This window comes from Suricata suricatta, chromosome 14 (genome assembly GCF_006229205.1).
Source record: "Suricata suricatta isolate VVHF042 chromosome 14, meerkat_22Aug2017_6uvM2_HiC, whole genome shotgun sequence".
Lineage (NCBI taxonomy): Eukaryota > Metazoa > Chordata > Mammalia > Carnivora > Herpestidae > Suricata > Suricata suricatta.
Window position 1 is genome coordinate 83872461 of NC_043713.1, and position 23189 is coordinate 83895649.

General features: G+C 49.1%; 1 protein-coding gene across 2 annotated transcripts in view; it reads left to right on the forward strand.

The window, feature by feature from the left end:
- Positions 1-80: 80 nt before the first annotated feature.
- GTF2H3 (general transcription factor IIH subunit 3) overlaps positions 81-23189 on the forward strand; it is a 24724-nt gene continuing 1615 nt past the window's right edge. Inside the window, exons 1-12 of one of the 2 annotated variants that reach the window (XM_029922392.1) lie at positions 81-164; positions 3502-3581; positions 9877-9983; positions 11792-11958; positions 14490-14552; positions 15421-15450; positions 15597-15625; positions 17969-18043; positions 19076-19129; positions 22320-22388; positions 22769-22904; positions 23004-23040. In XM_029922392.1, the coding sequence (XP_029778252.1) occupies positions 152-164; positions 3502-3581; positions 9877-9983; positions 11792-11958; positions 14490-14552; positions 15421-15450; positions 15597-15625; positions 17969-18043; positions 19076-19129; positions 22320-22388; positions 22769-22904; positions 23004-23040 (860 nt within the window). In that variant the 5' untranslated portion in view covers positions 81-151. Of the gene's footprint in view, positions 165-3501; positions 3582-9876; positions 9984-11791; positions 11959-14270; positions 14355-14489; positions 14553-15420; positions 15451-15596; positions 15626-17968; positions 18044-19075; positions 19130-22319; positions 22389-22768; positions 22905-23003; positions 23041-23189 lie in introns of those variants that run through there. The other variant, XM_029922393.1, reaches the window with a different exon arrangement.

Consider the following 23189-nt stretch of genomic DNA (forward strand, 5'->3'; position numbering starts at 1 on the left):
TTCCGGCGCTTTGGGGGCGGGCCCGCGGGGACGGCGCGCGGCCGGGGCGGGGCCGCCCTGCGTCACGCTGCGGCGCCGGAAGTTGCGGTGCTCAGGGCCGGGAGGAGGACTTGCCGGCTGGCTGCCTGGCCGTTGGGGGATCCTGGCCGCCATGGTGTCCGACGGTGAGGGCTGTGCCGAGAGGGACCCTCCGACCCCGGGACTGGGCGGCCTCGGCCTGGCCAGGACCACTCAGATGGAACGTTATTTTGGGGGCTGGGTGCAACCTGTTAGGTCTTTAGGGGAGTAGCAAGTGTATTCATTTACTCAGTAAATATTTCTGAGTGGCGTCCCGTGTGCCAGCCGTTCCGTTATGCGCTGGGGAATACTGCAGAGGGCATGACAGACCCTCGGGGAGGGAACAGTGTAGTGGGCGAGCCAGACTGTAGGCAGGTAAATAAGTAATTTCGAAGAGGTGCGACGACAATGTACTGGGATAGCCGAGCACTTACTTACTTTAGATAGGAACTCAGGTACTGAAACGGAGTCTTGAATGACTATGCAAAGGCCCTGTGGCAGTTGAGCCACTATATTACACTAAGATAGAAAACGGGGAACTTAAGGGTAGAAACGGTGGAGAGACTTTTCATTCACACATTAAACTACCAGTTATAGAGCCTGATGTCTTAGAGAAAGGAAAAAGGAGACCAGGGTGGTGGGGGCGAAATGAGCTAGAAGGATGAGATCCAGAGAACTAGTCGGATGTACGGCCCTTGTGGGCCAAGGTAAAGAGGTTGAACTTTGCTTTTAAGTGTAATATGAAGCCATGGTAGGGTCTTAAGCAAAGAATTGCTACAGTGTGAATTATAACTTTAAAGGGTCACTTTGGCTTCTGTGTGGAGATGGCACTGTGGGAGCAAGAGTGAAAACTGAGCATTTGGAGTCTAACAACTGCCCATACTTCCTTATCTTTTTTTTTTTAATGTTTGTTTATTTTTGAGAGAGAGACAGAACACAAATGGGGGAGGGGCAGAGAGAGAGGGAGACACAGAATTCTAAGCAGGCTCCAGGCTCCGAGCTGTCAGCGCAGAGCCCAGCGTGGAGCTAGAAGTCATGAACAGTGAGGTCATGACCTGAGCTGAAGTCGGACACAACCCACTGAGCCTCCCAGGCGCCCCTATGGCTTTTTAATCCATCCCGCAAGGCTGTGAGAGAGGCAGGCCTGGCATGGCCCGAAGAAGGAAAACTCACAGGGCAGTGCACGTGTTCGGATACCGCTGTCTCCTGACAGGCAGCACTTTGTCTTTGTCTCAAGCTTGGGGTAGTGGCAAGGAGTGACCTTGAGAGTTGTGGAGCACGAGGCCAGAGGAGTGAGGGCCTGGGAAAGACTGTTGTTTAGAGCTGCTTCTGTGCTGGTCATCTTTGTGTGTGTGTGTGTGTGTGTGTGTGTGTGTGTGTGTGTGTGTGATCTGCCTGAATTATTTCATCCCAGGGTGAGCAGAAATCCTGGTGGTGTCAGGAGTCCGGTCTAGATCAGTCTGGACTGTGTTAGCAGAGCGGGCAAGCGAGGGGAAACCCAGCTCCCTGTAAGATGAGACAGTGAGTGCGAGGTGTCATTAAAAGAGGCTCGGAAGTGGACAGTAGGGTGTTAAGCTCGTCCCCCAGATCTGTCTTCATAGCAGGGGGTTTGCTACTTGCCAGCCGGCCATGCGACAGAGCAAGGTCCTTTCATTTGCGAAACAGGAATGCCGTACTTCATGTCTTCTAGGACGATGCTGGTCATGAGATACGTTTTTGTTTAGGACACCACTAAGAAACGTCACCAGCCTTCACTGCAAGATGCCATCCTGCTTTTAGCAACTGTTAAGTGTTTAAAAAAAAAGGAGCACTTGGGTGGCTCCATTGGTTAAGTGTCTGACTCTTGATTGTGGCTCAGGTCATGATCTCATGCTTCGTGGGTTCGAGCCCCGCATGGGGCTCTGCTGGTGGCATGGAGCCTGCTTGGGATTCTTTGCCTCCCTCTTTCTCTGCCCCTCCATCCATAAAAAAATAAATAAGTGAACATTAAAGAGAGAGAGAGTGAGTACATGTTACAGCTAATGAAAGATGGTAGTAACGTTTCCATTAGCTGATTAGCGTGGAAGGCAGTTACAGGATTACATGTGCCGGCGGCTGGTGCACAGCTGGCATTTCTGTTCTCCGATGGGGGAACAGGACCTGTTGGAAGACGGGAGGATGGTTCTTGGAAGAAAGAGGTAGAGTCTAGGGCTTTGAAGAGTAAGTAGGATTTGGATATGTGAGTGGAGCTCTGCTGGTACAGGAGGTCCGACTGCAGGAAGGGGTGGGGGCGGGAAAGGGGTTACTGCTTTTTGCTATTAAGTGAGCCTCCTGACTTTTGTGTAACGGCAAGTACTTCTGGGTTTGTGTATCTTTCATACAAATTCAGTTAGAATTTAGACTCCTTGAGGGCTTGAGCCCAGTATTCCCAGCACCTAACACTGGTATTTAGTGTGAATGTTTGCAGAATGAATTCGTGTGTGGTTAGCGTGTTTAGTTGTGCCTAACTTTTTTTTATGTTTTTTATTTACTTTTGAGAGACAGAGACAGCGTGAGCAGGGAGGGTCAGAGAGTGAGGGAGACACAGAATCTGAAGCAGGCTCGAGGCTCTGAGCTAGCTGTCAGCACAGAGCCCGATGCAGGGCTTGAACCCACGAACTGTGAGATCATGACCTGAGCCAAAGCCGGACGCTTACCCGACTGAGCCCCCCAGGCGCCCCAGGTGTGCCTAACTTTGGAGAGTAGCCCATTGGCAGTAAAATCTCAGTAGCAACTACTTTTCCATCTTGGCTTTCACCTTTCAAAAATTGGTTCCTGGGATGCATGGGGTGGCTCAGTGGGTTAAGCGTCCGACTCTTGATCTCAGATCAGGTCTTGATCTCAGGGTTGTGAGTTCAGGCCCCGTGTTGGGCTTTGCACTTGGCGTGGAGTCTAGTTTAAAAAAAAAAGTTGGTTCCTAATCATAGTTGGCCTTGCTGCTAGGCGATTGGATAGACTGGAGGCCAAACTCAGTCCTGTGTCTTCCTTCAACCTCCCCGTGCCTGAAATTCTGCTGCTGTGGAACGTTAACTGGCTAATCAGTGCGTTCGGTCCGTGACCAGCATTTGAAAATGAATGTTTGGGGCTCATTTATTAGGAATGAATGGCGTCCATCTGTTCACTGGGCGTCTGTCACATGCTAGGCAGCCGTGCGACAAGCGGAGGAGGAAGGAGCCCCCCTCCCCGAGCTTCCATTCTAGTGCATCAAAGACGCAGTGGCCCGGAAAGCGGGCAAGAGCCTGCTCGGGGCCCGCAGAGCTTTAAATTATTAGAAAAACATGGCCTTCTATTAATTTCATGACTGGGGTGATCAACACGCCAAGGCCCGCGGCGACGCCTGCTGCGGATTTAATTTGCAGAGTGGGGATGTTAGGTCTGATGCGCTTCCTCGAGGCTAATGTTTTTGTTTCTTGTTAATATTTTCAGAAGATGAATTGAATCTTCTGGTTATCATAGTTGATACCAACCCGATTTGGTGGGGAAAGCAAGCATTAAAGGAGTCTCAGGTAAGACGGCTTGAGGACTTGAGTAATTCTGGTTTAATTTCGTGTGTGTTTATACTGCTTTTTCTTTAAAAAAAAACAGCTTTATTAAAATCTTTTACACACCATAAAATTCATCCATTCTGGTGTACAAGTCCGTGCTTTTTTAGTAAAAATCACAATAAAATAGTGTAACCATCGCCATGGTTTCATCTTAGAATATTTCTGCCGCCCCAGAACGCTCCCTCGGCCTGCTCACGGCGCCCTCGGTCTGGACCTTCCGTCTGTTCCAGGCACTGCGCAGGCCTTTACAGGAAACCTATTTTGAAATACCTTACTTTGAAATAACTACAGACTCATAAGAAATTATTTTTAAAAAATGGTGCAGAGAGGTCCCGAGGACCCTGCTCCGGCTTCCTCCAGTGCCTGCACCTCGTGTATCTAAGTTCGGTCGTGAAGCCAGGAAATTGGCCTCCGTCCGCTCTTCAGACCTTGCTCAGTTCACAACGGTTTTCCATCCACTCATGTGCACGTGCGGTGCCGTGCTGTCCTGTCACATGCACATTTGTGTGGCCGCCTCCGCAATCAAGGCACGAGCTGTTGCATCACGCAGGAGCTCCCTTGTGCACCTTAAAAAATTTTTTTTTAAATGTTTATTTTTGAAAGAGAGAAGACAGAGCATGAGCAGGGGAGGGGCAGAGAGAGAGAGAGACCCAGAATCTGAAGCAGGCTCCAGGTTCCGGGCTGTCAGCACAGAGCCCAATGTGGGGCTCGAACCCACAGACTGTGAGATTGTGACCTGAGCCAAAGTCGGACGCTTCACCGACTGAGCTCCCCAGGCGCCCTGAAAGTTTTTACTTTTGATCAAGTCCAGTTTCTCAATATTTAAAAATTGTAGCTTGTGCTTCTGGTGCTATAAGAATTCTCAACCTTGCTCTCGGTATTAAAGATTTTCTCCAGTGTCTTCTGTGAAAAGTTCTACATGTAAATCCATAATCCAGGAGGGCCTGGCCGGCTTGGTCCACAGAGCATGCAACTCATGATCTCAGGGTCGAGAATTCAAGCCTCACATTGGGGGGGTAGAGATTACTTAAAAATAAAATCTTAAAAAAAACAGTATAATAAATCCACAATTTTGAATTAATTTTGAATTAATTTTTTAATAAGCTGTGAAATTTAAGTTGAGCTTTCATTTTTTTGCCTCTGTATAATCCAGTTGCTCCAGAGCCTGGAGCCTGCTTCTGATTCTGTATCTCCCTCTCTCTCTGACCCTCCCCTGCTTGTGCTGTCTGTCTCTCAAAAAATAATTAAAAACTTAAAAAAAAAAAAAAGATGACTCTCTCTCCACTGAATGGCTTTTGCAGCCTTGTCAGAAATCACGTGGGTGCACCTGAGTGGGTGTGTTTCGGGTGCTCTTTCTGTTCCTTTGATCTCTGTGACTCCCTCCACTACTACCACACAGTCTTGGTTACGATAGTTGGATAGTAAGTCTTGGGCTCCCCCTGGCTGCTCCCCCCCATTTTATTGTTTTTCGAAAGTATTTTTTAAAACTATTCTAGTTCCTCTTCTTTTCCATTTAAATTTAGAAAAATTTTTAAATGTTTACATTATTTATGATGGGGGGGGTGCGGAGGGGGAGGGACAGAGAGAGGGACACACAGAATCGGAAGCAGGCTCCAGGCTCCGAGCCATCAGCACAGAGCCCGACGCAGGGCTCAGACCCACGAACTGTGAGATCATGACCCGAGCCAAAGCCGGATGCTCAACCGACTGAGCCCCCCAGGTGCCCCTTATGTCATTGTGTCTTGATCCAGTATCCCGAGACTTTACTGACCTCATCTATTAGTCCTGGCAGGGTTTTGTAGATTCCTGGGGATTTCGTACACAGAGACACAGTTTTACTTTTTCCTTTTCAACACATAAAGCTTTTGATTCCTTCTCTTGCTTTATTGTGCTAGTTGGGACTTCCAGTTCTGTTTCCAAGGAGATGCTGAGGGTGGACGTCCCGCCTCGTTCCCAGGGTTGGGGGGAAGGCGTGGCTCCCGCCGTCAAGCGTGATGCTGGTGTGGACTGTTCTTACTCTTTATCCAGCTGTGGAGGCTCTCAGCCCTTCTCATGAATGGCGTTTGAATTACGTCAGCTGCTCTCTCTGTGCCCATTAACAGTTTTTCTTCTTTAGCCAGTCAATACGATGGATTACATTGACTGTTTTTCAAATACTGAGTCTGCCTTGGATAAACCCCACTTGGATTCAATTTGCTAATATTTTGTTCAGAACTTTTATATCTATGTTCATGAGAGATAAGTGAGAGTGCAAGCAGGGGAGAGGCAGGGAGAGGGACAGAGGATCCGAAGCGGGCTCTGTGATGACCGCAGAGAGCCTGATGTGGGACTTGAACCCTTGAGTTGTGGGATCGTGACCTGAGGCAAAGTCGGATGCCTAAGTGAGCTACCCAAGTGCCCCATCTTGTTCTTTTTTGTACTACCTTTTGGCTTTTTTTTTTTAAGTTTATTTATTGATTTTGAGAGAGAGGGACAGAGTGTGCAAGTGGGTGAGGGGCAGAGAGAGAGGCGGAGAGAGAATTCCAAGCAGGCTCCATACTGTCACCATGGATACCTACGTGGGGGTCGAACTCACGAACTGTGGTTATCATGACCTGGCTGAAACCAAGAGCCGAATCCTTAACCGATTTGAGCCACCCAGGCGCCCGCCCTTGGCCGGCTTTGACATAAGGGTGACACCCGCTTCATAAAATGAATTGGGAAGGCTTCTGTTTTCTGGAACAGATTGTTTTGAATTTGGTGTCCATTCTTTAAGTACCAGTGAGATTGTCTGGGCCTGGAGTTTGTTTGGGGGAGGTTTTAAACTATGAATTAAAATTTTGATAGTTATTAAAGTTTTGGATGATCTTTCTCACATTGTGTGAGTTTTGGTTATGTGTGGTATTTTGATTTTGTTTTCCACTAAGTGTAGTGTTGCTGAGGTTCATCCGTGTGTGGCACGTATTGGTGGCTCCTTTTTATCACTGAATAGTGTTTTGTGTGGACGTACCTCTTGTTCGTCTGTTGATGAACGTTTGGATTGTTTCCACTTTTTGACTCTTAGGAATAATGCTTGAATAATTCTCAAACAAGTCTCCGTGCGGGGGCCTACGTTCGCATTTCTCCTGAGTAGCTAGATGCCTGTGAGTTGAATTGCCGGGTCAAGTGGTAAGTTTAGGTTTAACTTTCTAAGATGCTGCCCGACATACAGAGTGGCTCGCCGTTTTCCGTCCCCTCCAGCGTGGAAGAGTTTGAGTCTCCTCTCATCCTTACCAACACTTGTCTTTTTTACTGTAGTCACTCTGGCAAGTAGGGAGTGGTTCTCGTTGTGGTTTTAATTTGCATTTCCTTAATGACTGTTGTATATATAACGTCTATTCTATATGTCGTATGTGCTTATTACCTGTCACACTTTCTTTTTTTTTTAGGTTTATTTATTTACTTTGAGAGAGAAAGACTGAGCAGGGGAAGGGCAGAGAGAGAGAGGCAGAGAGAATCCAAAGCAGGCTCAGTGGTGTCAGTGCAGAGCCCAACGTGGGGCTCGATCTCACAAACTACGAGATCATGACCTGAGCTGAGATCTAGAGTTGGATGCTTGACAGACTGAGCCACCCAGGTGCCCCGTCATATTTTCTTAGTTGAAATGCGTATTCAGTTAATATGCCCAATTTTAAAATTGGGCTGTTTGTTTTCTTATTATTGAGTTGTAAGAATTCTTCATATATTCTTGGGGCGTCTGGGTGGCTCAGTCGGTTGAGCGTCCGACTTCAGCTCAGGTCCTGATCTCACATTTGTGGGTTTGAGCCCCGTGTCAGACTCTGTGCTGACAGCTCAGAGCCTGGAGCCTGTGTTCTGATTCTGTGTCTCCCTCTTTCTCTGACCCTCCTCTTGTCATGCTGTCTCTCTCTCTCTCTCAAAAATAAATTAAAAAAACTTTTTTAAATTTTAAAAAGCATTTAAAAAAAGAATTCTTCATATATTCTGGATATAGGTCTTTTTCCAAGTATATGATTTATAAATATTTTCTCCTGGTCTGTGACTTTGTGGCTTATCTCTTCATTTTTTTAATGGTGTCTTTTTTAAAGTCAGCTTTATCCAAGGAGACCTGACTGGCTTAGTCAGTAGAGCATGTGACACATGATCTCGGGGTCTTGAGTTCAGGCCCCACATTGGGCATAGAGCCTACTTAAAAGAAAAGAAAAGAAAAAGAAACATCAAAGTTACAATCAGTTTTATTGAGATATAATTGACATGCAGTGACATGCAGTGACTAGCATGTATTTCAAGTGTTCAGTTTGATATACTTTTGCATCTGTACATTCATGAAGTTATCACCACAATCAAAATAATGAGCATAGAAATCTGTGACCCCCAGAAGTTTCATCATGTTCCTTTATCCTGCCCCCTTCTCTCTGGGCAATCAGTGATCTGTTTTGTCATCATAGATTAGTTTACATTTTCTGGATTTTTATATAAATGGAGTCAAACAATATGTAGTAGGATTTCTTTTGGTCTGTTTCTTTACTCAGCATAATTATTTTGAGATCTGTCCATATTGTCACAGTCATTGATGCCTTTCTATTGTGAACGGTATCCCGTTGTATAGACAGACTTCCATATCACTGCACATTATCTGCCTACACCTCGGAAACCTTTTTTTTTTTTAAAAATCTGTAGATATTTTATTTTTTTATTATTATTTTTTTAATGTTTTATTCATTTTTGATACAGAGAGAGACAGAGCATGAGGGGGGGGGCAGAGAGAGAAGGAGACACAGACCCAGAAGCAGGCTCCAGGCTCTGAGCTAGCTGTCAGCACAGAGCCTGACGCGGGGCTCAAACCCACAAACGTGAGATCTGACCTGAGCCGAAGTTGGAGGCTCAACCGACTGAGCCACCCAGGCGCCCCGGAAACCTTTTATTCTGAAGGCTCATCAGTGGTATGGGAGCATTCCTTTTTTTTTTTTTTTTGTACCCAAATAAGATGTTCTCCTTCCTTGTTTTTTTTAAATTTTTGAAGCTGATTTATTTATTTTGAGAGAGAGTGAGAGCGAGCACAAGCATGGGAGGGGCAGAGAGAGGGGGAGAGAGAATCCCAAGCAAGACTGTGCACTGTCAGTGTGGAGCCAGACACGGGGTTCGAACTCACAAACCGTGAGTTCATGACCTGAGCCAAAACCAAGAGTCAGATGCTTAACCAACTGAGCCACCCAGATGCCCCCCCTTTTTTCTTAAGTTTATTTGTTACTTTTTTGGGGGGCTTGGCAGAGGCAGGGGGAGAGGAGGAGAGAGAGGGGGAGAGAGAATCCCAAGCAGGTTCTGTGCTGTCAGCACGGAGCCCAGCTCAGGACTTGATCTCACGGAAGGTGAGATCCTGACCAGAGCTGAAGTCAAGAGTCAGACACTTAACTGACTGAGCCCCCCAGGCGCCCCTCTCTTTCCTTGTTGTACCTTTTGCCCATATGATATACCATAAAAGCTACTTCAGTTTGCTTTTAGTATATTTGGTGGCCTTTTGTGTTTCTCCCTTGGGCCGTTGCACACTTTCCTCTTTGGGCATTTTTTAAAAACGGTTTGTGGATGCTCTTGTGGAAAGCTCACCTCCCGCTTGTCCTGTGTTGCGGTTATTTTTCTCCAGTTTGTAATTTGCCTTTCACTTTTGTTTATGGTCACTTTTTTGCCACATAGAAATTTTAATAGGTTTGTTTTATATATTTTTAAATAAAGTGAAATTTATCAGTGTTTTATTTGCTGCCTGAAGTACTTTCTCCTTTAAGAGAAACATGCTTTATTCCAGGGTGATGAATATACGCCCGTCCGTGTTTCAGTGATACTGGTACTTGCGAGAGTGTAAGCTCGATGCAGGAGGGGACCCCTGCCCGGCGCCCCCAGGGGCCCAGCGTGCTAGGGACTGGGCGACCTGCAAGCGTTTACAAGTCACCAGTTTCATCAGCTCGTGTTAATCGTCTGTTCTGCATGGTGATCGTTTCCTAGTGACTTTATCAGAGAGTGTGTAACATGTTTACTTCCCGTAAATGTTGTACAGAAAGTATTTGGGGAACAATGAACGACTGATGTAGAAATCACCTCAGATGAGTAGCGGTAGAACGCTCATCTTCAGGTATTTTGGTTCACGGCTTTGGAGGCAGGAGCTCTTGAGCAGATTGTCAGCATGAAACAGACGGTGTCTCAAAATGAAATCTTTATCGTTTCGAGACCTAACCTCGTTATTTGGGGAGCTGCTTGATCGTTTCTCACGGTTTCTGTTTTCCAACAGTTCACTTTATCAAAATGCATAGATGCCGTGATGGTGCTGGGAAATTCTCATTTATTCATGAACCGCGCCAACAAGCTTGCCGTGATAGCAAGTCACATCCAGGAAAGGTATGGCCGTCATGACTGCCTCTCGGTGCCGGGGCTCCTGGGGTTTCGGTGCCTGTCGGCGCGCCCTGTTCCTCTTCGGTACCGCGAACACGTCTCTTTTCTGTCGCGCTGAACGGTGTTAAGAGCATCAGGAATCCGTGCGTGTACATTTGAAGGGAATGACTGTGGAAACCTCGTGAGCTGACATCTGATAGAGTCGGGCCGGGCAGGCAGCCCCTTCCCTGGTGTCCCTGTGGGCCCGCCCCCGAGAGCAGGCGAGCGGGGGGCTGTGGGGCAGCCGCTCTGGGCCCCTGCGGACTGCGCGGGCTGTGAGGTCTCTCCCCTCTGGGGTTCTGCTGCTGCACCTACGGGTCCTCTTGTTAGGGAGGCGACTACCCCTTCTGGTGTCAGCACAAGACACAGTGACCTTTTCTCTTCTCTTCTCTGTTCTTCTTTTCTCATTCTTTTTTTTTAATGTTTATTTAATTTTGAGAAAGAGGGAGAACACAGGCAGGGGAGGGGCGGAGAGAGAGGGAGACACAGAATCGGAAGCAGCTCCAGGCTCTGAGCTGTCAGCACAGAGCTCGACGCGGGGCTCGAACCCACGAACTGCGAGATCATGACCTGAGCGAGCCAAAGTCGGACGCCTTGCTGAATGCGCCGCCCCGGTGCCCCAACAGTGACCTTTTTTTTTTTTTCTTGGTTATTTGTTCTTTTTTTTTTCCCCCATAATATTTTATTGTCAAATTGTTTTCCACACAACACCCAGTGCTCTTCCCCTCAAGTGCCCTCCACCATCACCACCACCTCTCTTCCCCCCTCCCCCTTCTCCCCCCCAACCCTCAGTTCATTCTCAGCTTTCAACAGTCTCTCAAGTTCTGCATCCCTCTCTCTCCCCAACTCCCTCTCCCTCCTCCACTTCCCCTGGTTCTCCATTAGGTCTCTCCTGTTTTCCTGCTAGACCTATGCGTGCAAACATATGGTTTCAACAGTGACCTTTTTCTAACACGGGTGTAGAGGCCGGCTGTGTGTGGGTCACTTCGGGATGGGTGTGTGGGTGTGTGGGTGTGTGGGTGTGCAGCTGGTCTGCGGACGTGACCGTGTACACGGTACAGATTTTCACGATTCATTGTGACCGTGCTTTGCACGTCTACGCCGGCCGGAGAGTCTGACTCCCCGAGTGAGACGCAGCTCTTGGGTGTCGTACTTAGGAGCGACTCTTGTTTCCCGGCCTGGTTCATGGGGGGCGGAGGCCTCACGCTTCTCGTTCGCTGGGCTGCTCTCTCGGCCCCCGGAAAGCGCCCGTGAGCCCCCAGGCAGGTGCCCACGCTCCGTGACCGCCGTGCGCTCTTCGGAGACGTGGTTAGCAAAAGGAAAACTATAAAAGGCACAGAGGTCACTCATTAGAAAAATCGAAGACGTGTTTTTACGCGATGATTATAAAAGTCACGGAGCACTGGGAGGGTCTTTTCAGGGACCCGTGGACCATGAGTCCCGGGGGTAGATAAGCATCCCTCAGACAACAGACCCGCCGTAAGTTAGAGCTCGGTGTGACTGTCCTCCCGGTGGGGTCTGAGAAAGTGGAGTGAGAGCCACCTCGAGCGCCCCGAGGGCCCGGGACCCGTACAGGCTTCGTGTCCTCTCACTTTCGAGGAAGCAGAGGGGTCACTAGGACATTCTCTGTGGCTGACTCGTGTTGGCCAATTATCACAGAATCTTCCGAGGCAGAATTGGTGTGGTTTTTGTTTGTTGTCTCTGCTGAATTTCATCTGGGCGTTCAGTGAGGACAGGGTCCTGGTGTAACTCGTGCTTTTCCCCCGCTGTTTCAGTCGATTCTTGTATCCTGGGAAGAACGGCAGACTTGGAGACTTTCTTGGAGACCCTGGCAACCCTCCTTCCGAATTCAGCCCCTCCGGGAGCAAAGACGGCAAATACGAGTTGTTCACAGCAGCGAATGAAGTTATTGCTGAAGAAATTAAAGACCTCATGACCAAGAGTAATGGATTTCTTTACCCATTATATATTTTTTTACAATTGCAGTTGAAAGTGGAGGCCCTTGAGGCTCGAAGTCCAGAGTTTGGGGGTTCCTGTTTACTTGTGCTCTCTTTCTCTCTTTTCCTTTGTAAAGTAATTTTCATCAAAGCCTGAGCCTTGTTAGCCGGACCTCACCGGCATCTCACACTGCCCACCAGCGTCTGCTTCCTGGAGCCCACTCGTAGCATCTGAGGAGACCCCTTTGTCCTGGGTTTCCTCTTTTGGGACTGTTCTCCCATTTCCGACTTTTCCTTCATCTTGTCCCGTAAAAAATAGATTTTTTCATTCTGCACGTTCTTTTTCTTCCTCTGTAAGTTATCATCCACTCGTGTCTTTAGTTATCGCTTCTGTGTGAACGCTTCCCAGTCTTTGTGTCTAATACAGCTCTCTCTCAGCAGGTGCCTCCGCAGAGGTGTCCGCAGTCTGGCCAGCACGCCCCAGACCGGGTTCATCATCCCCCCCCCCGTGTCACACCGCCGTTTCCACCCCCAGTTTCTGCCACGCCCATCCACCTGCTTTTCCAAATTCAAAACATTCATTTTTGACTTTTCCTGCTCACATTCACCACCTAGTCAGTTATGATATCCTGTTAGTTTAGCCGTAGAAGTGCCTCCAAAATCTGACTCTGTCATCTGACTCAACCCCGGCACCATTGGCAGTTTGGGGTGATGATTCTTTGTTGTGGGGACTGTCCTGTGCTTTGGGGGATAGTTAGCAGCATCCCTGGCGGGACATTAGATGCCGTAACACCCCCGGTGGTGATAACCGAATGTCTCAGGCGTTGCCATCTCCTCTGTAGGGCACAGTTGCCCAGGTTGAGCACTGCTGCTCTGGATCATTGTGGTGGCTTCTGTTCACTGACTTCTGTCTGTCCCCACTCAAGTCTTTCCTCTCCAGAGTTATCCTTCTAAAAATCAGAGCTGCCATTTCCTGGCTTAAAGGCCGTTACTGGTTCCCTATTGCCTGTAGGCTGTGGTTTTAAACTGTAGCCTGTGTCAGAATCGCCTGGAAGGGAAAGGCAACTCTGTAGAGACGGGAAGTGGGTTCGTGGTTTCCTGGGGCCGGGGCAGCAGGGAGTGATTGGGACCGGCCCAGGGCGTCTTTGGGGTAAAAGGAAATGTTCTGAAATTGCATTGTGGTAATCGTGTGCAACTCTCTAAATTTACTAAAAACCACTGAATTGTTGGTTTACTTAAAAGGAGTGAATCTTATGATCTGTCAGTTACACCCGGTAAAGCTGGTAAAAATCACCTGAGGGCTTGTTCTAACAAAACGCAGAAACACCCTGCAGTTTCGTATTCCATGGGTCGAGGGTGGTCCCAGGAATTTGTGTTTCTGTTAAGTTCGCTGGTGAGGCTCCGATACCTGGTTCCAGAACCACACTTCGAGAACCCCTGGCCTCCAGGCTAAAGTCTCAACTTCTCTGTGTGGTGTTCAGGGCCCTTCCTGGGCTGAGCTCCCCCGCGGTGGGGCTATCAGTGCTTCAGGACCAGCTGCTGGCCAGAGAGCCCAGATGCCAGGCAGAGGGTCCAGCTGCTGGCCAGAGGGCCCAGTGCAGGCCAGGGGACCAGCTGCCGGTCAGGGGGACCAGCTGCAGGCCAGGGGGTCCACCTGCAGGCTAGGGGGACCAGCTGCCAGCCAGGGGGACCAGCTGACGGCCATGGGGGACCAGCTGCTGGCCAGAGGGTTTAGCTGCAGGCCAGGGGGACCAGCTGCCGGCCAGAGGGTCCACCTGCCGGCTAGGGGGACCAGCTGCTGGCCAGGGGGACCAGCTGCCGGCCATGGGGGACCAGCTGCCAGCCAGGGGGACCAGCTGCCGGCCAGGGGGACCAGCTGCAGGCCAGGGGGCCTAGCTGCCGGCCAGGGGACCCAGCGCAGGCCAGGGGGACCAGCTGCCGGCCAGGGGGCCATCTGGGCTCTCCACCCTCTTGAACTGCCTCGCTGTTTTCACTCAAGGCTTCAGACAGGTTGCCAGCATCATCCCTGCTTGCCGCAGCCAGAGGGCTTGCCCCACCTGACACTCCCCCCAGCCAGGCAGCCCTCGTTGGCGGCGGGAGGCAGAGGGGGTGGTGGGACGGAGGCAGAGGGCTCAGATCAGGCAGCTGCACGTGACCTTTCATGTGTGCACATGACTTGGGTCGCAACAAACCTGAACGCCAGGATGTTTTACTGTGGTGGAGTACAGGTAACATAACATTTACCGTCAGCCGTTTAAACGTGCAGTGCGGTGACATCCGGTACATTCACGTGGTGTACCGCCACCATGCAGGCCCAGACGTACCTCACACTGAGCCTCTCTAGCCCCTCAGCCCCGGAGACAATGTTCAAAAGTGCTCGTTTAAGCACTGCTGAGACCAGGTCTCTCTCTCTAGTTTTCAGCCTGATTTGGATATGTTATCTGGTCTTATTCCCGAAGAATGCTTTGGTTTGAAAATTATTTTAGTCCAAGAAAATGCCTAATTATTGACTCTGTAACTTTATTATTGTTTGCAGGTGACATAAAGGGTCAACACACGGAGACTCTGCTGGCGGGGTCCCTCGCCAAAGCTCTTTGCTGTATCCTTGGTGCGCTTGTCTCTGGGAGGGGTCTTCTCCGTGAAACATCTCTTACTGTGATAGTTGTGAGAAGCTGGGGTGTCCGTGCGAGTGAAAGGCTTGAGCGGGTAATCAGAAAGCAGTTTATCTTGGCTTTAGAGCATTTTAAGATAAGCTGGGAAAACGTGGAATGTAAGGAAACAAAACTCTTATTTTCTCGTGTGTGTGCTGCTCCCAGCAGGCTCTTGTGGGGCTTGGGGCTGCTTGTAGCTTACGGACAGGCGAGGGCGTGGGCGTTTCTTCCGCTTTCCGGAAGTTAGGACCAGTGTGTTTGATTAGAGGGGCCATTGCTGGCCCGGGGGCTTAATTCAGGAGCGGTCCCTCCACAGCCCCCCGGGTTCTCGGCACTTAGCGTGGCGTAAACACCTTCCTGAGTGCTTTGACGCCCTCGGTGTTTGGGTGGTGTTCTCCCGGTCTTGTGTGATTTGATTTCTTTGTTTGGGGGAGTGCTGAGGATGGCGGTGTGCTGGACTTTGGGGGCGCCCCCCCCCCCCCCGTGTGTGGTTTTCACCTTCCTCACCGTATCTGGCTCATTGCCTGACCCGTGGTCCCGCGTGCACATCGAGGACGTGGTGACGATCACAGAAGGACCATGTCTTAGTGATTTTGGTTTCCTGGGACCGAGGTCACGTTCCGGTCAGGTCACGAAGCCCCGCTGGCGGCGGCTGGTAAGGAACCCCCACTTGCTCTTGTGTGCGTACAGCGGGGAGGAGAGCATTTCTGGTTTCAGCTCAGTAGATGCTGGAGTTACTGAGGTTGTTTTTCTGTTTACGGTAAATATTATGAAATCAAATAATATTTTTAAATTCCTTAATGCTAAAAATATAAGATATTCATAGAATGAACAAGGAGGTTAAAGGTAGGAGTCTGTGGTTTTTTATGAGGTCTGTAATTCTTATTTTACTGCTATAATTTTGGTGGACTGTTTAAAAAATTGGTTGGAAAACCTTATAATACGTTTAGTAAGATTCAGTTAAATTGTAATCTGTTTTTATCTTTTTATAGATAATCAGGAAATGAAATCAAGGATTTTGGTAAGATTAAGAAACAATCACTACTGTTTATATACCAGCTCCAGCCAATTAGAAAGCATAATGGGAAGTAAGACCCATTTATCTGTTTGTTTTTTTAGTTTTCTTTATTTTGAGAGAGAGTGAGAGAGAGAGAGCGAGTGCAAAGGAGGGGCAGAGAAAGAGGAAGAGAGAGAGTCCCAAGCAGGCTGGCTGCATGCTGTCAGTGCTGAGCCCACACAGGGCTCGATCTCATGACTGTGAGGTCATGACCTGAGTGAATCCAAGAGCCAGACACTTAACCCGCTGAGCCAGCCTGGTGCCCCGAGACCCATTTATGATAAATATTGAATATCCGGAATAAATTAACAAGCAACATGTAAAATGGTTTATGATGAAAAACTAACATGCTGAGAGACATCAGAGCACGGATAGACAGCCATATTTTCCCAAAGTTAAACAGTAAATTCAGTGCATTCTCAGAATATTAATGAGTTTTTTCCTTCCCCTGGCAGAGTGGGGGGAATTCAATTCAACAAACAGTAAGGGGCACCTGGCCGGCTCAGTTGGTGGAGCATATGACTCTTGACCTTAGCTTGTAAGTTTGAGCCCCACATTGGGTGTAGAAATTACTTAAAAGTAAAATCTTAAAAAAGAGAGCAATTCAACAGTTTATCTGGAGGAATAAATCCGTGAGAATAGCCAAGTGCTTTCTGAGAGAGTGCTAAGCAGGAACTTGCTCTGTCAGCATCGAGGCACGTTGCAAAACTGCAGGACCAGTGTGATTCTGTCACAGTGTAGACTCAGGGCAAATGGAAAGGACTAGAATCCAGAAAGAAACCGGGTCAGTGGAGTTCTTTGACTTGTGGAAAGAAAGCCCTTAAGTTGGTGGGAAGAAAATGAATTATTCAGTTAGAGGTATTAGGCCAATTAGTTGCCATTTGGGGAAAGACAAAATCTAGATCTCACACCTAAAGAATTGTAGTAAAGATCAAACATTTCATTGCAAAAATTCTAGTCATAGAAGCGCTGGAAGAAAAGACCTGTTTATACGCATCTTGGATTGGGGCGGACCTTGATAAGCATGATGTGAAACTTTAAAGAAAACTTTAGGGGCGCCCGGTGGCTCAGTTGATTGAGTGGCCAACTTCAGCTCAGGTTATGACCTCCCAGCACCTGGGTTCAAGCCCTGCGCCAGGCTCTGTGCTGACAGCTAAGACCCAGGAGCCTGCTTCGGATTCTGTGTCTCCTTCTCTCTCTGCCCCTCCCCAATTCTTTCTCTTTTTCTCAAAAATAAATAAACAAAAAAATATTAAAAAAATAAAGAAAACCGTAAGACTTCAAAAAAATACAACGCCCAAAGCAAGGATGAAAGAAAAAGTATTAGGAAAAGTATTTTCTGCCCAGCTGCCTCAGAGAGGGTTAATGTCATGGTTCTAAAAATGAAAAAGAGCTCTTATAAACTAAGTTTTAAAAGTTAAGGTTTACTCTGAAGAAAACAGGTAGGTGACATGAGCAGTCTGCAAAAGAAGAAATGGGGATGGCCAGCTAGCGTTTGGAAAGACACGCCGCCTTCCTAGTAAGCAAAGAAGCACAAACGTCCGGTGGCGTGATTTTCATTGTTTTCTCCTCGCACGGCCCAAGCGGGCAGTCCCCAGGGGGGATGGGAGAGTGGGGGTTGGTTATTCTGCATCACCGACGGAGGGTAATTTGGTACAACTGTTACGGCAGGCAGTGTAACGTGCATGCACTTTAGAAGTTTCCCGGATTTTTTTAGGAGCTAGTCAGAGCTGTAGAAAGCGTATTTGAGGGTGCTCGTGAGAGCATTGTCTAACACTCAGGATCGGAAACTGCTTCAGGGTGCTCTGTGGATGATTGGTTAGACAGTGGGACTCTCTGAAGTCGCATGAAGGAGGAGCCACATCCAAATTCACTGATACACGACTGCCTCCCCGGACACCGCGGAATCGAAATACAGATTGCAGGGGGCGCCTGGCGTGGTCGGGCACGTGACTCCTGATCATGGGGTCGTGGGTTTGAGCTCCACATTGGGTATAGAGTTTATTTTTTTAAAAAAAGCAGTTTGTAGAACACTAGGTAATCGTCCTGGGGTGTGTGTGTGTGCGTGTGCATGAGTGCACATTTTGGGTGTGAGTGCATGTGTGTGCCCACACAGGCGCTCTCTGGAACCTGTGAAACAAGCTTCTCCTGGAGCGGTGGGCCTGGGGGAAGTCGTCGCCGTCATCCTTACGTTGTAGACGGTACGGGGTGACAGTAACGAGGTGGCCCCGTGGGAGGAGCCGCGCTGGTCGCGTGTGCAGCGCGTCGTGCTGCTGTGCGGGTGATTCACGTGCGTGTGACTTCCAGGTGATCAAGGCTGCGGAAGACAGCGCGCTGCAGTACATGAACTTCATGAACGTCATTTTTGCAGCACAGAAGCAGGTGAATTGGGGGTATTCTTTTTTTACTTTTTAATTTTCATTTAAATTCCAGTTAGTTACCCTACAGTGTGATGCTAGTTTCAGGTGCATGATACAGGGACTCAGCACGTCATATGTCCCCTGTGCCCGTCACCTGTCCCCCGGCCCTCACGCCTCCGTTCTGGGAACCGTTAGCTCTCTGTAGTGAGAGTCTGTTTCTTAGTTTGCTTGTCCTTCTCTCTCTCTGTTCTCTTTCTCCCTAGGGAGAGCATTCTTTTTAAAGAATATTTGTTTCATAATGAAGGAATTAATTTTATTCTTTGAGTGACCTACATAGAAAGGTATTCTGACTAACTGACATTTTCAGTGGGTTAAATTAAACTGGAATTAATATTTTTTAGTACCCATTTCTTTGTTTTGGGTCCTGGAGCCCATGAGCAGCTGAGGGGTCCGCAGAAAAAGTTACACTGAAATGCAGTTTTGCATTTAGTTCCATGGACTTCATGTAGCCCTGTCTAGCATGTCCTTGGACCCATCCTTGGGATCAGGCCAAGATTTCCTAGTTTACAGTGTGCGGCACACCTTGCCTCAGTTTCTCTCTTTGTGCGGGGAGGTCTTATAAAGATTTGATATTATTTACTTTGCAAATATTTAAATGAATTTTCACTAATTCAAGTGGATTATCACTAAGACATTGTCTTCTTTGATATGTTAAAAAAACTTTCTTCAAAAATCAGTTTTAAACCCAAATGCTGCCATGTCCAGGCCTCACATTCTCCATGTTGGAGCGGCAGCGTGCTGAAGTGAAAAGACCGTGGGCTTTGGGGACAGGCAGACGCGGGGGCGGGGTGACAGCACTGCCTCCTCCCAGGAGGCTCCGTGACCGCGGCCTGGCCAGGGCCTGCGTGCTTCAGCTGCAGATGCACGGCATCTACCTTGCATGGTTGTCCTGCGTGTCACAGAAGCCGTTGCGGAAAAGTCTGGCACACGGCAGTTACCCCGTTAAGCCGGTCATTCTTACTACTCCTCTGATGTGTTCGGATGTTTGTTCCAGAATATCTTGATCGATGCCTGTGTGTTAGACTCGGATTCAGGACTCCTCCAGCAGGTACGTGTTCACGGCGAGTGCGGTGGTGGCCCGGGGAGTGCGGGTGCTCTCTTGATCTCTCGTGAGCGTGTCTCACCAGCCTGCGCCAGCTCTGGCCGAGCGGTGTGCTCTGCAGCCTGGAGCACTTATCTCTTGGTCCTTGTTTTATAGTATTTTTCTTACTGAAGTATCATTGGCACACTGTGTCATAGCAGTTTCAGGTGAACGACTCTCTGGTTCCTTTAAAATTTTACTTACGCTCCACACAGTGACTTTGATTGGTTCTATAAAAGTGATTCACAAATTGAAATGAGGCCAAGCAACACAAGAAGGTATTTTTTTAAAGGGTTAAAAAAAAAAACCCGCTTCAAATCCCATCATGTTCAAATTACCATTGTTAACCGCGGGAGAACAGCACGACAGGTGTCTCTGGACCAGGCAGGTAGAGGGGAACAGTGGGCACTGGGTAGAGCGTTTTATAACCCCGGGGTCAGAACTCCCCACGTGCCCCGCGCCACAGTCCTGCGGCTGCCGAGCTCTTGAAATGAGTCTGGGCTGAATCGAGATGCCCTGTTAAGTGATCCACACTGAACTTCAAGGGCTTAGGTACGAAGGACAGAATGTGAAAGATTTCTGTACTGACCACATGTCAAAATGATAATACTCTGAATATACTGAGTTAAATAAAATGTTATGAAAATTAATTTTATGTTTTTTTCCCTTTTTTATGTGGCTAGAAAATGTTACATTTCACATGCTGCCCACATTATATTTCTCTTGGATGGCAGTGTTAGGTGCTGCCTTTTAATCAAATGCATGAAACGAATTTAATCAGAAAGAGAAACAAGACTGAAGATATTGCCGAACTTCAGATAAATGTGTTTTTTAAAATTTTTTTAATGTTTTATTTATTTTTGATACAGAGAGAGACAGAGTGTGAGAGGGGGAGGGGCAGAGAGAGAGAAGGAGACACAGAACCGGAAGCAGGCTCCAGGCTCTGAGCTAGCTGTCAGCACAGAGCCTGATGCGGGGCTCGAACCCACGAACGTGAGATCTGACCTGAGCCGAAGCTGGAGGCCTAACTGACTGAGCCACCCAGGCGCCCCCAGATAAATGTTTTTTGACCACAAGAAATATAATTTCCTAAACGATCATTTCAAACCACAAAACTGGAAACGCTGAGTTGAGGTTACTGCCGAGGACGTGGAGTGGGAGATACGGTTGGGAAGCGTCCTGGCATCAGAGGCTCCGGGTCAGTCCTGTTTCCTGCGCGTGACGGCAGGTTCATGGTGTTCTTTGAACTGAAATCCTGCTTATGTGCTGTGTGCATATATAGTCTTGCGTATGGTTACATTTCAGAATTAAAAAACCCAAAAGCTTGAGTGCATATCTTAACTGCATATTTCAGCCTACACAGCGTCTGCTAACTCCTAGATCTTGTCTGTGCCGTGAATTTAGATACCAGCTCTGCAGGGCGCCCGGGGGCTCAGTCGGTTAAGTGTCCAACTTCGCTTCAGGTTGTGATCTCACGGTTTGTGGGTTCGAGCCCACGCTGGGCTCTGTGCTGACAGCTCAGAGCTTGGAGCCTGCTTCGGATTCTGTGTCTGCCTCTCTCTGTCTACCCCTCCTCTGCTCACGCTTGGTCTCTCTCTGTCTCTCAAAAATAAATGAACAAAATAAAAATAAATTAAAAAAAAACACCAGCTCTGCCTGCCCGACCTGCACATTTATACGTGCGCGTTGGACTCAGGCTCTCTGAGCTCCACACTTGCGCATTCAGCTGCTCACGCAGCACGTCAGATTTCACGTGCCTGAGTCGGAACTCGGTGTTTCTACGCTGCCTCCCAGGGGCATCCCCATCCCAGCACTGGCAGCTCAGTCCATCAGCCCCTCGGGCCAAGATTCTGACTCCAACGTGTTCCTCCTCTTCTCCTTTTCCTGCCCTAAGCAAACTTGGTCTGCCCTCTGAAACAGTCTCTGAGTCTCACCGTGTGTCTTCCCTTCACTGCTGCCTCGCACGTGGGAGAGTGTAAGCTCCGCTCACTGGAGTCTGTGTCCACGCGAACACCCGCCCAAGTCGGTTCTCAGCACAGCGCTCAGGACGAAGCTTTCACGCTGCAGATCGGACCTCGCCCCTCAGCTCCTCACAACCCTCCCGTGGCTCCCGTCGCACGGAGACTAACACCCGGTCTTCCGTGGCCCCTGGGCTCCCTGCGGGGTCCGGGCCGCGCGGCGCCTCCCACTTCCCCAGGCGCCGGGCGCCTTGCTGCCGCTTTGAAACCACAGCTGCGGCCCGAGGGTGTCTGCACTTGCTCTTCCCTCTGCCTCTAGGGCTCGTCCTCATTTGGGCCACCTCCTCAGGGAAGCCTTCCCTGACTGTCCAGTGTCACTCCCTGTCCCCTTTACCCAACTTCATTTTTCTTCATAGAAATAACTTGTGACATTATGTTTGCATTTACCTACCTGACTCTCCGTCTTCCCCCACTTGAACCCAAACATCCATCAGCAGATGGATGGGGTCAAACAAGTTGTGGTCTGACCATACAATAGAATAGAATTTGGTCACGAAAAGGAATGAAGTACTGATAATGTGCCACACGCATGAGCCTTGAAAACAGGATGCCGAGGGAGAGGATTCCTGTTGCATAAATCCGTCGCTACGAAATGTCTGGAATAGACGAATGCATAGAGCTAGAAAGTGGGTCAGTGGTGGCCCCGGGCTAGAGGGAGGGGTGGGAGTGACTGCTGATAGGTATGGGGGTTCTTTTTGGGGTGAGGAAATGTTCTGGAAGTAGATACTGGTGACAGTTGCACAACGCTGAATACATTAAGTAGTGAATTACACACTTTACAAGGGTGAATTTTATGGCCTGTGAATTATCTCAGAGGTGTTGTTAAAAAATCTAATGAAAATGAGTAAACATGGCAAGAGTAAAGATTTTTTCAGTAGCCAGCACAGGAGAAAGGGCATATCCTGTGCTACGCCAAGGTCTTCAGAGGGTGAAGGAGCCGGGTGCCTGGGGGCGGGGGAACGAGATAGCTTGGGCACCTTGAGAGGGAGCCCCAAGCCCCTGCCCTCACTCACCCCGGGAGAATACTCCCCTTTGATCTGCTCGGTCACATCCTCGTCTCCCTGACCTGGTGAGCATTCCGTCCGCTAGAAAAGCTAAGCCCATGCCAGGTCGGCAGAGACCCTTTGTATGTCTTGCAGGCTTGTGACATCACGGGGGGACTGTACTTGAAGGTGCCGCAGATGCCCTCCCTCCTACAGTATTTGCTGGTAAGGAGATGTTGACGGTGAACCTGACACTTGGAGTCCGAGGGCGAGACTCGGTTTCCTGGGGAACAAACGGGAGCAAGATGCCTGATGCTCCGAACTGGGAGAAGGAGCAGAAGGTGGCCCGGGGGGTTGGAACCTGCAAGGACGCGCGGCGGTGGTCTGCGGAGGCCACCGCGTGCAGAGTGTGGTGGGCGTGCTCACGGGACAGGCAGAGGCAGAAAAATGCATTTCCTGATAGGCTTTGACGGAAAATCCCAATTTATTATTCTGGCTGTTTATTATTCACTGGCTGGTATCTGATACCTGTGTCCCGACTTCTGGTTATTTCCCCCCGTGTTTTAAATAAAATTTCCTTCCTTGTCGTTTTCTTCCCCCCCCAGTGGGTTTTTCTTCCCGATCAAGATCAAAGATCTCAGTTGATCCTCCCGCCCCCGGTTCACGTGGACTACCGGGCCGCCTGCTTCTGTCATCGGAATCTCATCGAGATCGGCTATGTCTGTTCCGTGTGCTTGTCCAGTAAGTTCGAGGGGGGAGGTCTTTGCACCGGGCGGCGGTCAGAAAATAACGGTGCGGTTTTCTCCAACATCCGGTGTGTTTTGTTTGTTCAATTTACAGTTTTCTGCAATTTCAGTCCCATCTGCACCACCTGCGAGTAAGTGACCCTCGGGGCTTTGGCTCCCCCCCACCCCGAGGCCCAGAGCTGAGGAGTGCCTCCCCCCAGAGGTCCAGAGCCCTGAGGAGTGCCCCCCCCAGAGGTCCAGAGCCCTGAGGAGTGCCCCCCCCCTCGGAGGTCCAGAGCCC